The 16,894-nt window shown below is 42.7% G+C and overlaps 1 protein-coding gene across 3 annotated transcripts in view; it reads right to left on the bottom strand.

Moving 5' to 3' along the window:
• Positions 1-1,338: 1,338 nt before the first annotated feature.
• Positions 1,339-16,894, bottom strand: part of IL5RA (interleukin 5 receptor subunit alpha) — a 41,887-nt gene continuing 26,331 nt past the window's right edge. For 2 of the 3 annotated variants that reach the window (XM_028101798.2, XM_028101799.2), the window contains exons 10-12: positions 14,247-14,343; positions 13,079-13,163; positions 1,339-8,949 (exon numbers count right to left, since the gene is read on the bottom strand). In XM_028101798.2, coding sequence (XP_027957599.1) covers positions 8,863-8,949; positions 13,079-13,163; positions 14,247-14,343 — 269 coding nt within the window. In that variant the 3' untranslated portion in view covers positions 1,339-8,862. The remainder of the gene's footprint in view (positions 8,950-13,078; positions 13,164-14,246; positions 14,344-16,894) is intronic. The other variant, XM_028101800.2, reaches the window with a different exon arrangement.

Below are 16,894 nucleotides of genomic sequence, written 5' to 3'. Positions count from 1 at the left end.
TTATCCATGCCACTCTTCTCCTCCATTAACACAGATAATTAACATAGATAAAAGAATTGACTGGATTTTCCTGTTGTTACAATTAAAACAATTCTCTGGCCAACCACAGTGAGGAGCAAGCCTTTTACAATGAAAGACTTGTTCCATTTCTAGGCACACCCAAAATTACTCCGTCAAAAATGAGAGACCCTGGACCTTACACAGGCAGCTTAATACAGTGTGTAAGTATATGCACTCTGGAGTCTGACCGCCTGGAATGCAGTCTGCCAATTGGTACTTATTATATAGGGTAAGGCTTGTAAAGTTCTAAATGCATAGCTCTCTGAACATCAGCAACTATTTTATAGATCAGTCACTGTTCTTTTCCCCAAGTGACTGAGATAGTCACAAAAACCAGACTAAGAATGTTGATACTTCCCATAGCCAAAATGAGTTGAACTCAACACACATGTCCATTATCACCTTTTATTTAAATATTTTCATGTCTTAATATAGTTATGTACATAACACAATAAAATAAAAATATTTAATAATATTAATATTTATAAAAGAATTTAAGTAATTGGGTCCTCACGCAGATGCCAGCTTTTCTACAAAGGCTTCCTCAGTTTCTCCATCTGGTACTGACCTCTCATTTGTCTGACTTACAGGGCACCTCATCAGGACCCACACGTGTCATCATCCCATTAGCTGGTATTTATTTATTAACTTATTTATTTGAGAGAGAGAGTGTGTGCAGGAGCAGGAGAGCACAAGCAGGAGGTGCAGCAGAGGGAGAGGGAGAAGCAGACTCCCCACTGAGCAGGGAGCCCAATGCGGGGCTTCATCCTAGGACCCTGAGATCATGACCCGAGCTGAAGGCAGCCGCTTAACTGACTGAGCCACGCAGGCATCCCATTAGCTGGTATTTAAATCATTTGTGTTCATGTCTTCTTCCCAGTACACAGAGAACATCTTAGGGTTAGAGTCGGCTTGTGATTCTTGACTGTACTTCCCAAGCACTAGGTCTGTATCCCCCCTTCCCATCTCTGACACAAACAAAACTAGAGGGGGAAGAGTCTCTGGCACCACAGGGACTGATTTGCTCAGCCCCTGCCCTCCTGGCAGGGTGTGATTACCATATGCCAGTCCAAAAGGAAGCCCCTTCCTTTACCCCTCATGCTAAATGGCCCATGAAGATTAAATGTTCCAATCCCATGACTCAAGTGTAAACTGCAACACTCAAGAGAGCTCACAATTTAAACAAACTCATCCTCTGTCCTTTATCACCAACAGTTATGGTCAGTTGTAGATTAGCAGAGCTCTAGTAATAAAGACCATACTGAGAGAAAGTTGTTGTTGTTTTTTTTTTTTTTTTTTTAAGATCAACCATATAAGAGATCTGAATGTCTGGAGTCTGCAAGGCTTGGGTAACTTAATGAGGTGGTCTCAGTAGCTGTACATGGGTCTTTCACTACATCTTCTTACCACTGTAACAAACAGCACAAACTCTACCAGGAAATATGTATGTTTTGGATTTACTTAACAAAGAGTAATAGCTTAATTTGTTTTTATCGTTTTCAAAGTGCTCTTCACACTAAGAAGCAGGAGACACCAGTTTTATTCCTTTTTCATTTAGGAAATGGAGGTAAGGAGATGGTACTACAAGCCCAAAGTAACACAGATGATTAGAAAGTCAGGACTAGAAATTAGAACTCTTAATTCAGTGCATTTCAACACCTAGAAATAAGTCTTTCCTGAGAGAAAGAATAAGAGGGAATAAAGAAATCTTGTCTCAAGTGCACGTGGAAAGCAGTCAGGACACGGAGTGGGCAAGAGGGAAATGGCGAGACCCAAGCAGAGCACATCGGAGGCTGAGATGTGGGAGGTGAAGAAGTTGTGAAGGACGAGCAGACTCAGAGCACAGCCGTTTGGAGCAGCAGGTCCCTGAAGTGGGTTCCAGTCGGTTATTCAGGAAGCACTAGTGACCACCCTCTGTGTACCAGGCACTGTTCTAGCACAGGGGAGTGTTGTGGCAGAGAGAGACCCCACGAGGGCCACAGAATGAAGGAGATGGAAACCTCCCCCCCAGGCCAGTGTGAAGTCACCTGCCTTGGAGTCTCACGGTGGTGGGGGAAAGCCAAGGGACCAGTACTGGCACTTTGTCACAATATGGAAAAATGTAATGAGAATATAGCTGACATCTATTCTGTGCAAATGAACCTGCTGGTTGAGTTACTATTCATTATTCATACTTGACACGGGGGGAGCCAAGACTAAGAGGTTTAGCAGTATGTCCCAGGTCACACCGCTGAAAAAGGAAACCAGGAGTTGAGATGCTGGTAGATTGACTCCAGGCAAGTCCAGTCCAAAATATTAGATATCTAGGTAGGTAGGTAGGAACATAGACAGACAGACAGATTTGGTTGCCATAAGGCAACAAGAAGGAAATAAGGTGGTGGGCCTCGCAGGAAGGTGTATGTGGGTTGTTAAAAAGTGACCAGGGGTTTAAGCCAAGATCCCAGGTATAGGATTCCTGCAGAAAAACCTCATATACCTCAGGTGTGGTTATTTCTCTGCTCCAAAGCAGCCCAGTTTGACTATTATGTTTTTTACTGCAAATGGTGTTTTTTGCTTGTTAGTTATACTGGACTTCAAGCATTCTCAGAGCTATTTTTCAAACAGGCTATCCTGCAAGATCCGAGTTACCAGATAAAATATTGATTTTTAAAAAATCAATAATTTTATAGTGTATGCCCCATGCAAAATTTATCTGAAATTCAAATTTAACTGGGCTTCATCTATTTTTCATTTGCTAAGTCTGGCAACCTTATGCAGGGAGGATTCCTCCTCTTTGAGGTAATGAATTTCTAATGCAAAAAGATGAACCATGAGAGACTGTGGACTCTGAAAAACAAACTGAGGGTTCTAGAGGGGAGGCGGGTGGGGGGATGGGTTAGCCTGGTGATGGGTATTAAAGAGGGCACGTTCCGCATGGAGCACTGGGTGTATCATGGAACACTACATCAAAAACTAATGATGTAATGTATGGTGATTAACATAACATAATAAAAAAGAGAAAAAAAATTCCAGGACCTTGCTGATGTGTTATCAAATCTCTAAAGGTCCGTGGCTCTGAGGTGTGGAGGGGGATTCCAGAAATGTTTGAAGGGTTATAAAAATGGGCTTGTTGCTCAGAACATAACTATAACAGAACTAGTTGAAAAAAAATTTATGTGATTGGTGTACCATTTATCATTCTTTAGAACCAAGTATCTGAGACCAAATAACTGAGAGTTTGAATTGGCCCAGTCATTCCTCTTTTGTTTGTCAAGAATTAAGATGTCGACTGCTTTCTATGTGTTGAGCACTGTGCTGGGCACTGGAAAACCACAGAAATCAGATTAAGGCTTCCCTCTTCAGGGTTCACTGGAGGTGACAGAAGCACTTATTTGCAAATGGTATAAAACGTGTGAACAGAAATTCTGTAAAACAGAATTCTGTACCCTTGTTTCTTGCAAAGCCAACTCATAACAAGGTTAAGTTCAAACACAACACATTTTTTTTACCACCACCTCCCCCCATAGAAAGATTTTTTTTTTTAAAGATTGATTGATTGATTTGAGAGAGAGAAAGAGAGAGAGTGGCAGGGAGGGGCAGAGGGAGAGAGATAGAGAATCTTCCATGCTGAGTGCAGAGCCTAACGCAGGGGCTTGATCTCACGACCCTGAGATCACGACCTGAGCCAAAACCAAAAGTTGGACCCTCAACCGACTGCCCCACTGAGGTGCCCCACTCCACCATAGAATGATTTTTATTGATTAAACATATTTCTCAAATTGGTTGCTTTGCTTAAAAAAAGAGAAAGAAAGAAACAGCACACTCAAATGTAACATTTTGGATCCATTAAGCTATGTACAGATAAATATTGGCCCACAGGCCAAACCTGGCTCATTGCCTGGTTTTTGTACATAAAGATTTATTGGAACACAGCCACTCTCATTTATATACTGTCTGTGGCTGCTTTTGTGCTATCGTGGCAGAACTGAGCGGTTGCAGCGGAGAACAGATGGCTCTCACAGCTGAAGATATTTTCTATCTAGCTCTTTAAGAAGAAACTTGCTGACTTTTGAACTATGACACCAGTACTTCATTGTTGACTTCTTTCCTGCGATTCCCCCACACCCCTTCTCAGGTTTACGTCTTCTTTCATTTTCTCACCTGGCAGGGACAGCGCTTTGCTTTTAGTTTTAATGAAGGAAACTAACCTGGTAACACACCTTCATGGTGAAGAGGGTCCACTGGAACTTTTAAATAACGCGCACGGGCCACGTGGGCTAATTTTGTTTCACCTGCCACTCATTTATCAAGAGCCAAATGGGTCGTACTGGCTCCCGAAGTTCAGCGGGAGCTCCACGGAACCCAAGGGATGAGCGGCCAGTGAGGTAGAGAGAGGTGTTTCGGGAAGGAGAGCCACACCAACTGTGAGTTCTTATTACTTCATTTTTAAGCTTTGGTGATGGTCTAATTTCTGGCTGTCGCTGTACAGCTTTAATAGATGAGTCTACCCATTAGAGCTTCATTCTTTCGAGCTAAGTTGAATATATGTAGCTTTTTCTGGTACACTTTTGAGAAATTCACTTTGTTTTTCATTGTCCAGCTAAATTCAGCCAGTTCCAATTCAGTGGTTAAGTACGTTGTTCTTGACCTCAACATGTCTCCACTTTAAATGAGACCAAAAAATTTTAAACAATACGGTAAGTGATAAAATGGAATCAAAAAGAAGTTACCTGGGGAATACAGAGTTTTCCTGGTGGCAAAGGACTAAAATTTAGAAGATAACAGTCAACCGATGAAGAAAAAGATTGAAAAGGCTTTTTCCACAGGAGAAAGCTTACGCAGAGGCATGGAGGGTTGAGAGAGCGTGGTGTTCGTTTTGGAGGGGTGCTCCTTGGGACTCTGGCCCGGGAGCTACTGAGGAGCTGTGTCCCAGGGGCCTTAGCATTGACAGGAGCTTTAACTTGAAGGTGATAGTTATCTGAGGGCCTTGGACAGGGGTGATGGAGGCAGATGTGCCTTTTATGTAGGTCCTCCCAAGAAAGAAAATACTGGAGGCCAGGATTTTAGATGAGTTGTAATGGTCCTAGCTGAGAGATGATAAAGATGATGTTGGGGACAAAGAATGAGAATATGGGGGCAGGGAATGAGAAGTGTACTCCTGTTCGATTTGTGGGCTTAGACAATTCACCGTCATCTGTGTGAAACAGTTCTTGTTCTGAAGTGAATTTACATTCACATGTATTACCTAAAACAGAGGGCTACTGGCAAAAAGATAAGATTGTCTTCTGGTTCAATATAATCTTTGAAAAATGGCTTTCAAAAAGTTTGTATCCTGGAACTTTATTTGCAGGGTGTGGAGGCAGGAATAGCTACATGGTCATTGTCACGAAGATCCTTGGGCTAACACCAAGTCCTGTTCTAATTAGGTTTTTCACCTTGCCTTGTGCCACCAAAGATTGTTTTCAGTTCTCTGTTCTTGCTTCTAGACACCTACTTTTTCTTTAACAAATTAGCACCTAAGGTTTATTAATTCCACCAACAGATGGTCCTGACACATACAAGTCTCACCATGAAAACGTTTGGATTTTTTAATCAGGATGTTCTTTGCCCAAGTGGAATTCTTGCCCAGCCTGCATAAATAGCTTGAGGCCTTGAGGCATTTCAATAAGGCTCAGATGGCTGTGCTGTTGGCACACTGAACTTCCCCTCCAGGCTCCCTAGCACTTTCCCTATGCTGCGCTCAGAGAATTCCAACTGCCAAAGAAAGACATTGGACTAAAATCCTTATTGGAAAGGATGTCTTAGAGAAGCACAGTTTGTTCTGAGCGTGCGACCGAAGGCTCTTTGGGAGACAGCTGGCCCTCTCTCCTATCCTGGTGGGAGATGGAAAGAGGTGGGTGCCAATGTCTAATCAACCTGTTGACAAGGGTATTTACTGTTCAGAGAATGTTCACACTCTGATTTGTCATGACAAGGCTAGTGAAAACTGGACAGAGCACTCAAAGCATGCCATATCCAAAGCCTAACTCCTTTTATCCGGCATTTATACGTCACCACTTAGCCACATCATCAGCAAAAAAGGACTGGGGTACACTAGCCAGATGGTCGGGCACACATGTGTGTCCTGGTTATTTCCAATCATGTTCTCATTAGACACCCGTCTTCCTTTCCATGATATTATTATAGGCCTTGGTGATCTCTGCCAAATATCCCTCAGTTCCAACTACATTCAAGGACCTGTGCCAGGGTTGAAAGAGGGTTTAAAGGGTCCAGTGGTCCTAGACACCATAGATAAAAGGATGAATTTCACATAAGCCCCATCTTCCTGGAGCACACAGTTTGGGGAGACATCCAAACTGAATGGTATATCCTACAATGCAATAGCTCCAGGAGAGGGGCAAAGCCCAGAATGAAAACCCAGAGGCAGGATCAACCAAAATGTTTTTGAAGGCTTCACAGAGGAGACATGGGATTTGGGTTTCCAAAAAATGGGTAGGAGCTGAGCAGTGAGGAAGAGGAAGGTCATAATGCACTAGCGAGACCACATGGTCTACACTGTGTTGCTCCTGAAACACATAGACAAAGATCCAGATGGTGGTACTGGTTCAGCACGGTGACGGCTGGCCGCTGAGGTTGAGGGAGGCATCTCTGATGTGGAACACCACACCCAACAATGAAGACGCAGCCAAACTGGGGGCAGCTTCTTTCTCTTCCGGCCTCCTAGCAGAGGCAGTGGCCATAACCCTAGGTTTCCAGGTTCTGGTTATGAAAGACATCAGACAAGGAGCGATAAGCCCAAAAAGCGGCAATTTGGGGCAGGACTTTTCCATCACTTACTCCTTCAACAGTTGGTTTTCAAATTTTGGTATTCATCAGAAACACCCAGGGCTACTGTTCATGAAGTGTGACTGGGAAGTATCGGCATCACCTGGAAACTTACTAGAAATGCAGAATCTCAGACCCCACCCCAGACCTACTCAATCTGAAACTGATGTTGAGGCCCTACAATCTGTTTTAATGATACCTCCAGGTGATTCTAATGTGCTGGCAAGTTTCAGAATGTCTAAGAATGTTCACTAAAAATACAGGTCCTTGAACGCCACTCACAGATTCTGGATCAGTCAGATAATCAAACATTTTGCCAGTGATTGCAGCACCTCCATGGGCCATGCCCTCCTGGTCCCACCTCTAAGCAAGCTTCAACTTTTTTCCAGCAGTCCTCTCTACCGGGCTCACTTGAGCCTGGTAGTCAACCCTTCATCGTGCACTTTCTTCAGTGATTGCACCTGTAAAATGGGGCAGTGATACAAATGATGTGGGCATCTCAGGATTGGAGATGATGTGTGTGAAGTATGTGGTATGGTTCCCAACCCTTGGGATCTTAGCTCAGGCTCCTATAACAAAGAACCATACTCTGGGTGACTTATAAACAACAGGAATTTGTTTGGTTCTGGAGTCTGGTGTTCCCAGTTCAAGGTGTCAGCATGGCAGGGTTCTCGGGAGAGCCCTCATACTCGTTGCAGAATGCCAACTTCTCATATCTTTACATAGGGGAAAGAAACCCCCCCCCCGGGGTCCCTTTTAAAAAGCACTAATTCCCTTCATGAGGGCTCCAGCCTCAATGATATAATCACTGCTCAAAGACCCCCACCTCCTAATACCATCACATTGGGGTATAGAGTTTCAACATGAATTGGAGGGGGATGGGCACAAATATTCAGTCCATAATACTTGGAAACTGTGTGCTGCCATACAGGGGGTTTGGAACACTGTGACCTCCTTTCCCTGTCCTAAGCTTCCTACTCCAGGTCCAGGTACCATCAGCACTGTTGGGGTGCTTCCGAGTTCTAACTGTTCCTCCTACCTCCTCTCTCCCCTAGATGAACCTGTATGTACTTGGTTCTACCTATAGCCCATCACCCATCACGAAGGCCTCCAATCTAGATGCAAACTCATATAGGAGGATGTAGAGAGGATGTCTAGATTGGGATGTTTGATGGGATGCTTGTAGGATTGACCCAGAGCTACTTGGCCAGCACCCGAGAAGTTGCTCCAAAAGATGCGCAAGCCAACATCTCTCCAGAAAGTTCATTGTTGATTGGGCAATCCCCTTCCCAACCCAATTCTACCTAATGCCTTTGTCAGTATATTCCCAAATATCAAAGCTGCCTTCAAGAATATAATCTCAAATATAGAATCCTATTCTCTGCTTTGGTATGGAGTGATATATTAGCTCTTCACATTTGTAGTGAGTTTGCCTCAAGTTGTGCTTCCTAAATCATAGATAGCCCGCCCACCCCCCAGACACTACTTGAAAGAAAAGGTATTCTAGAACTCGGCGGGGGGAGGGGAAGCACCATGGCTCCCACTTGTTCTAGGAAAGACAGCCTCGAATCTACGTTCATAATGAACTCCAGGCTGGTGCAAAATGCTTTCTTGCTGATATTTCAGCTGAGTATTACCATTGGCAGCTTCAACTATAAAACGGGCTCTGCCAGTTGACATCAGCCTTAAAAACTGTCTTTTGCACAAAGTTTCAGGCAAGTAATGTAAATCACAAAGATTGGCAGGTGAGGAGTTGGTACCCTGCGGAGTGGGAAGAAAAGACATGGCAGAATGGTCAGATTCATCAATCGCCCTGAGTGAGCAAGGAGTTTTTGAAGAAGCATCCACGCTTTTAAGAGATTTGTCTGGCTGTATTGCCTTGCAGCTAAACTGAGTGTTTAGTAAATTCGGAACTCTTCTTAGCCAAGAAACAACAGTTCCCGTTCTTATCACTGAGGCATGTGAGTGAGTTCATTTTTGAGAATGTTACAGTGCCAATCAAAACACGGAATCTTCTAGGATCTCAAGTCCAGGCTCTTCCACATAACTTATGACTTCAATTTCTGTTTCGTTGGAAACAGTTTTCTGTAAAACAAAACATCCTCCCTTAAATGTCTTTTAGTACACTTTTTGTTCTCTTGAATTTCTTTACAATTGTTTTTTAAGTGTATTTTGCTTATAAAAATAGTAAATGTTCACTAAGAAAATAGGGAAAATGAGAAGAAAACAAAAATCTATCCATCAACCTATCTCCCAAACACAGCCCGTTGTTTCCCTCCAGCCTTGTTTTCTAGGTACAAAGTTACCTTTACAGTTAAATGAAGGCAAATGGATAGTCAGCTTCATAAATTGCTTTCTGTGTAACATGTAATATTTTAAAATATATACTCTTGGGCTGCATCATTGAATAGCTCCACCATTTTTCATTCATAGTTTATTGTTTCCCCTTAAATTTAGATATGTGTTTGTCTAATTTCAGCTAATACAATGCTATTAATTAGAAACTTTGTGACAGAAATCCCCTACAAGAACTATTTTTCTACCTTGTTTACTCATTCAACACATTTTTAAAAAGATTTTATTTATTCAAGAGAGCATGCATGCGCATGCGTGCACACATGCGGTGAGGGGAGTGGGGCAGAGGGAGAAGGGAGCTGAGCAGGGAGCCCAACGTAGGCTCAATCCCAGGCCCCAAGATCATGACCTGAGCCAAAGGCAGATGCTTAACTGACAGAACCACCCAGGTGCCCCTCATTTAACACATTTTTTAATACCTGTAATACCTACTGTACTTTAGACACTGCCGTGCATTGAGTATGCAGTGACAGAGCAGATGTGCTGTCTGCCTTAGGTACTAGAATTTAAATGGTTTATATTTCATTTTGGAAGGAACCCTCTCTAGCTACCATTGTAGAAATAAGGAACAGCTGGAAACTAACTGGTCTCTAACAAATCTAAAACACAAGATACATTTTTTTTAAACAAAAAGACACCTTCTTTGTAATTGATAAATGTCAACTTCTGCCCCTCCGTCTCCTCCCCTCCCCACCTCTCCCTGACAGTACCCGTCTCTTGAATGTTACAAAACAATTTCTAACTTGGGTCTGGAAAAGCAAAAACTTGCTTAATGAGAGCTCAGGGATGGCAGATATCCTCCAAATCCCAGGACTCTGGGTACCCACACCAAGCTCAGAGACGCTGGTTGTAATTGAAAGCAGAAAGTTTCCTTTCCCTCTCACTAAAGGCTTCCTAGTGGGATGCAAAACCAAAACCATCATTGCCAATAGCACTAATTGCTCCCCTCCATCATCCTTGCAGCAGAGGTCCCAAGACTGAGTCCGAAGGGCTTTACCTTCAGAGCTACAGGCTGGGGCACTGCTACATGGGGCCCAGGCTGTGGTCAGCTCTGCCCTTGCTTGCATATTCTCCCAGGTGGAGAATTGAAGCTGAGGCCATAGGGCTGACAGCATTATGGGGCAATACTTCATTTTCTGAGTTCTACTTGCTATCTCTGTCAGTCTCTCTCTTGTCTTTTTTTACATGAAACTCAACAATGTGAGAAGAAAGTAAGTTGTCTGAGGAGCCTAGCAGTGCTGAGCTCTGACATTAATCCTTTGCTTATTTTGAAACCAGCCTGTCTCCCCCAAGTTGTTATTTTGCACACATGACTTGATTTTAATTAACAACAAACCACAAGCTTATACAATAAGCTTTTAAGCCAGTTTCTTTCACCAACTTCAGAATATTAAAATCTTTGGGGGCTCTATAGGGAAATTAGATACCAGCATTAAGATGTTCCACTAAGAGGCAAGACAAATGACTTCAGTGGACTGCTAAAATCAAATGTAGTTTTTCGGGGATGAGTATGCCGGAGCAAGCGGGGGGGATCGACAGCACAAATTCAGATGAAACCAAAACAAGGTTTCACACTGGAGTCCACCCTTCTTCCAGAAAAGCTATGGGTTAACAAAAGCAAAGCCCGTGTTCCCTGATAAAGGAGAACTCGGGATGGAGGTAAGGACAGAGGGGTTCTTCTGTCTGACTGCATTCTTTGCCTGATTAAGTTCACAACTACTATGGTCTATAATTATTCCAAACACCTAAATCAAGAACTCTAAAGGTCACAGCTTATTGAAATGATCCATTTCAGTGAGTGAGTGACCCTTAACTGCCCTACAAACAATCACTAGTTTATTCATCCATTCATGAAACACTTCATTAGAGAACTAAATTTGTTAAGAAAATAGCTTGATCTACATGAGGGATCTGCAAACTACAGCCTGTGGGTAGAATCTGGCTTATTGCCTGTTTTTGTAAATAAAGTTTTGTTGGCCAGAGCCAATCTTGTTCATTTGCATACTGTCTATGGCTGCTTTCACACCAGGATGGCAGCATTGAATAGTTGAGAGAAACCATTGGCTGTTAGGTATTTACTATCTGGCTCTTTACAGAGAAAATTTGCTGATCCCTAATCTAAATAACCACTTAATTTAAGGACAGATTTGACAAAGTGTATAATAACTATACACTGAAAATCACAAAACATTGCTGAGAGAAATTAAAAGCTAAATAGGTCGATGATATTTTGTGTTTGTGGAGTACGATGCTATGTCATGTTTACAGATTGGGAAACTCATTTTTATTTTTTATTTTTTTAAAGATTTTATTTATCTGAGAGAGAATGAGAGAGAGCACGAGAGGGAAGAGGGTCAGAGGGAGCAGCAGACTCCCCGCCGAGCAGGGAGCCCGATGCGGGACGCGATCCTGGGACTCCAGGATCATGACCTGAGCTGAAGGCAGTCGCTTAACCAACTGAGCCACCCAGGCGCCCTGGGAGACTCATTTTTAAGATGTCACTTCTCCCCACATTAACCCACAGTACAACACAATCCTAATCAAGATCCCAGCAGCTTTTTTGGTAGAAATTAATAAAGTTGCTCTAAAATTTATATGGGAATGGAAAACAAAACACCTAGAATAACCAAAACAACTTTGGGGAAAAAATCATGTTTGGGGGCACCTGGGTGGCTCAGTTGGTTGCGCTTCCAACTCTTGGTTTCAGCTCAGATCCTGATCTCAGAGTCCTGGCATCGATCCCCGAGGAGGGCTCTGCGCAAAGCATGGAGTCCGCTTGAGATTCTCTCTCTCTCTCGCTCTCTCTCCCCCTCCCGCTCATGTGCTCTCTCTCTCTTTCTCAGGTAAATCTTTTTTTAAGATTTTATTTGATAGAGCACAAGCAGGCAGAGCAGCAGACAGAAGGAAAGGGAGAGGGAGAAGCAGGCTCCCCACTGAGCAGGGAGCCCAATACGGGGCTTGATCCCAGGACCCTGGGATCATGACCTGAACCAAAGGCAGATGCTTAACCAACTGAGCCACCCAGGTGCCCCTTAAATAAATAAATCTTTTTTAAAAAAAATCCTGTTTGAAAGGCTTACACTAACCTGATCCCCAGGTTCACAATAAAGTGATAGTAATCAAGATCACATTGGCATAATGATACGCAAACAGATCAATGAAAGCAAATAGATAGTCCAGAAGTAGACCCACACATATATAGATAACTGATTTTCAACAAAGATGCCAAGACAATTCACTGGGGAAAGGATGATTTTTTTTTTTTTTCACAAAGTGATGCCAGAACAATTGGGCAGCCATGTGTAAGTGAGCATTCAGTTAAGCCTAAGTGCTCTGAATGGCAAATAGGGCCTAAGGAAATACATACTTGGGAAAGTCATTTGCCTTCTCTATGGTTCCTTACACTAAAGACCTAGGAAAAGTTCCTCTGAAAAATGTTATTTGTTAGGGTATCCATGTCCAGAAACACGGGTTCTTAAAACATCAGAGCTAAACAGGACATTGGACCATCTCCTTTATGCCCCTTGACTATATAGAAAAAGAAGTCAGGGCTCATGGAATTGAAGGAGTTGCCCAAGCTCAGTTAAGAGATGGCTGATAGAAAAAATTCCAGTCTGACTGGTGAGGACACTTATAACTGAGCAGGACCTTTCCAATACTCTAAGACAGTAATGAACATATGTAACATAACATTGATCCAAAGAGCAGAATGACTAAAGCGACATAAAGTTGCTGCCTTCCCCGCCCCACAAGGGTAGACACTCTGCCTTGGAATATGGAAAACCAGTAACCTGATGACCAGTCCCTAGAGACCCAACCCTGGGCAGATAGGACCCATCATAAGAACCTTCAACATTACCTCAGGGCTGACGATTAGAAAGAAATCTTTAATACTATTTTTTGGTGCTGGAACCGGTGGAAACAGCCTGGTCCATAAGTGACCTCTGAAAACAGTAAAACAGAAAATTAGGTGAGCAAAATCATCGTTTCTTGTCTTTCAGTATCAACTCTACAAATTGACCTAGTTAATCTCAGGACTTGCTGTTCTATAAATTCAAAACCTTTATTAACCAAGAGTTAAAAATATCTGTATTATAATATTAGTTGGGCTATGATGTGGCTTCTGGATCATCCAAGAAAGATATGATAGTGATTGCTTCATGGTGGTCCATGTTTTCAGGCCTAATTTCTGAACATGGGTGATGTGTAAGCCCTTGTGCCCCACCACTAACTATAGTGCTGGAACCAGCCCCTTACCCATCCGTGCTGGCTCAGAGTTTGCTTTGTTTTCCTCTCCATTGAACTGCCACCCTCCAACCCACAGAATATAACATTTATAATAATGAAGCTCTTTAAAACCTAAGTCATTTTCTAAATTATGAAAGGACTGAGACAGAACATGTTCTTAAGCCTCCTAAATGGCACTTTGCCTTACTGAATGTCAAAGTGGATGAGGAGTTCTTATGGAGCCATTTGCAGCCTCGAGGATTGGTCACCAGATCTGCATCACCTTTCTACAATCTGTTTGACCAAAGGGCAATCAGTCACTCAGGGACTGGGTGAACGAAGAGTATGGGTAGGAGTTGGCACCTCCTAATTGGAGATCATACCATGAGAGGCATTGGGGTGATTTCAGTCTCTAGGGGGCTGCCTTCCTTTCCCCAAGCTATAGAAGGAGTCTGCTAGTGGCTCAACTAAGAACACCAAATACTGAGTGGGAAGGCAGTAAAGGAGTAAAAAGAACATGAAAGTAAAAGGCTTCACAGAAATGAATACATTGTCAAATTCAGGAAGGGTGTGTAATGGCTGAGGGGCAGTGTTGTGCTCTGTCTGGTTTCCATAAATCACCTAAGGATGTTTCTCACTTTTTAATTTGGCCCATACTCATCTTGGAAAGGCTGTACAGATGACACCAAAGCACTGTAAAATCCATCTGATAACAAGCACCCTAGTGGATGCATGGCAAAAGTGTAAAAATTCAATACTCAGACCTCATTGGAAACACTGAAATAAAAAAAAAAACCTACATTTTACAGATGAGGGTGAAAATTAACACGATGAAGCAGATGGTTGCCATAAGCACAATGAGAAACCATTCTGTGGAGAGCTTCTGATCATCATTTCCTGATGGAAAAAGAGAGAAATCAGAGCTAGAATCAGCTGCAGATATGCAAAATGACTAGAGGCAGGCATCAGAAAGCTTGGGTTTGAGTTGCCAATGCTGGGTGAGGCTGGGCAAGTAGTTTAGCCTTCCTGAGCCTGAGATTTTTCATGAGGGTGAAATGAGGCCACTTTTAATATTAAAACATTATTTAGTCAGCCCGCAGATATTTATGGACCACACTTGACGTAATACTGCCTCCTGAATCTTGAAGCTTATCAGCTTTGGGTGAGTAGTAAGTTTTTTAGATAGAAAAGCTATAAAAGGTAACCCCTCTTAGAAATCTAATTGCATTATAATAAAAATAGTATACAAAGTTGGAAACTTAAGTTGTAGAGGAAGTAAATGATGGAATAATACTCAGAGTTAACCCTAAAGGCATCAGACTCTGCTAGAAGTACTTTGCAATCTTAATTATGCTCAATACCACTTAACCATTATTCCCATTTCACAGATAGGAAAGTAGAAGCAAATTGCCATTAAGTCAATATAAATATGTTGCATACCATCTTACTCTACAGTTAAATTTGCTTTTTATCTGCATTTAAGGACAGATTCTTCTATTAGTTTTGATGATATCTTTGGGATGTGTGATTATTTTTTTTTTAATTTTATTTATTTATTTAATTGACAGAGAGAGACAGCGAGAGAGGGAACACAAGCAGGGGGAGGGTCAGAGGGAGAAGCAGGCTTCCCGCGGAGTGGGGAGCCCGATGCGGGGCTCGATCCCAGGACCCTGAGATCATGACCTGAGCTGAAGGCAGTCGCTTAACCAACTGAGCCACCCAGGCGCCCGTGTGATTATTTTTTAAGGTGCTGGAAATGCTTTCAGGAAAAGCCCCAGGTCCTTAACCACATGGTTTTTAAAGAGGTAATGCACCTGTTAAACTGCCTGATTCACTTCCAGAGAATAAGGCAAATCTTGCCTTATCTCCCTGGATACTAGTTTGCTTTCTGTGGGAGAGGCCACTCACTAATTCATTCCTTTATTCACCCGTTTAATAAATATTAGACTCCATTTCTATGTTTGGCACTGCACAGGTTGCTGGGAGCTGGGTTAAAAGCACACATGTGGGCTCTCCCTGTGTGCTATTTAGATCCATCAAAGAAGAAAGGCTCTAAGCAAATAATGACACGGGTAATGACTTAAAGCAGGCTGCGCTAAGTGTGTGGGGGATAGTCAAACCACACTGCACCAGAAGAAAGGGGCCCCAAACCTCAGTTTGCCATTGTTTCTTTTATAAAAAGAAAAGTAAGTGGAACTTTCAAGTCCTAAGCCTTCCGAAAGCTCCAACATAACTTCAAACTCAAAACATTCAATATATCAAGAGGGAGAGATGTCTTGAGGATTTAATGCTAGTGAGTCCAACTTTGCCTTGATCTCTTGCTTTTTTGCCTCCTGAGAACTCTTATTTGGGATTTATCTTCTACTTTCCCAAAGCTTCAATCCCTCCTTCATCTCTTCCCTTCTGCTTTCAAATATTCATAGAGTCCTTTATCTTGAATAAGCCATTACTTTGTTCTGCCATCTCTCCCAACTATCATCAAATACCTGCCTACTTCATTTCCCAGCCTAGTTTCTTGAATAAGGGATTCAGGCTGCTTCATTTCCCGCCTCAGAAACTGCTTTTTTATTTGCTGGTGGCTGCCTCCTAGTCGAATCTAAAGGACACGTGGTTTCTTTTTCCAACTATTTTGCCTGGCCTCCTTCATGAATTTCAGACATGATGGTTGCGCCCACCTTGAAACCAAGTCATTGGCTCTTTTACCCAATATTGCCCTTCCTCAGCGGCATTTCCTTCTTCCCTTTTTAATTTTAACTGACCTCTCAGCTCAGGTTTGGACCCTTGGGTCTTTTCCACTGGAAAGCTTGTTGAACAGAGCTGCATCTCTGAACTCCGTGCATTCTTCTCCCTGGTCTTTATTCCTGGCCCATCCCTAACAACACAGCTCTACTTGTAGATCTGAAACTGCCCCTGTGTGAAACCCATTTAGATGTTCCTCCAAGCTGACAACATTGAAAATTAAGCTTATGCTCTCCTTCACATCAAAACACCTTCTCTCACTGACTTCCCCATGATGGTCTCCCTACTGGGATCCTTGGAAGTCACTCTGATTCTTACTATTCTCTACAGCCCTGCCTCCTTTCTCCATGGACTCAGTTTACATCATCACATCATACCCACTCATAAAAGTAAGAGACACCTGCCTTTGTCCTATGCATGCATCCTTGCCTGGTGCGGAAGTCTGGTTTCTCAGCCTCCAGTGGAGGTCACCATTCTGGCCCTCCATTCCCTCGTCTATAAAAACAAGCAAGTTGAAATACATGATCCTTAAGATCTGTGCCAAGTCAGCTTCTTTTCTAATACCACTGACTCCATCCAGGCCACTGTCATTTCCTATGTACTTACCTTTGACACAATCGATTTTAGAAAAGTAGTTGTTTGTGCTGCTGAAGTTCTGAAAATTGTCATAAAGTATACGAAATAAAAACAGTAATCAGAAGTAACTAAC

Source organism: Eumetopias jubatus, unplaced genomic scaffold (genome assembly GCF_037043125.1).
Source record: "Eumetopias jubatus isolate StellerSeaLion01/CBP00866 unplaced genomic scaffold, mEumJub1_p1.0 scaffold_1, whole genome shotgun sequence".
In the NCBI taxonomy this organism is placed as follows: Eukaryota; Metazoa; Chordata; class Mammalia; order Carnivora; family Otariidae; genus Eumetopias; species Eumetopias jubatus.
Note: the sequence above shows the minus strand (reverse complement) of the source record. Positions and strands in the feature narration are given on the sequence as shown.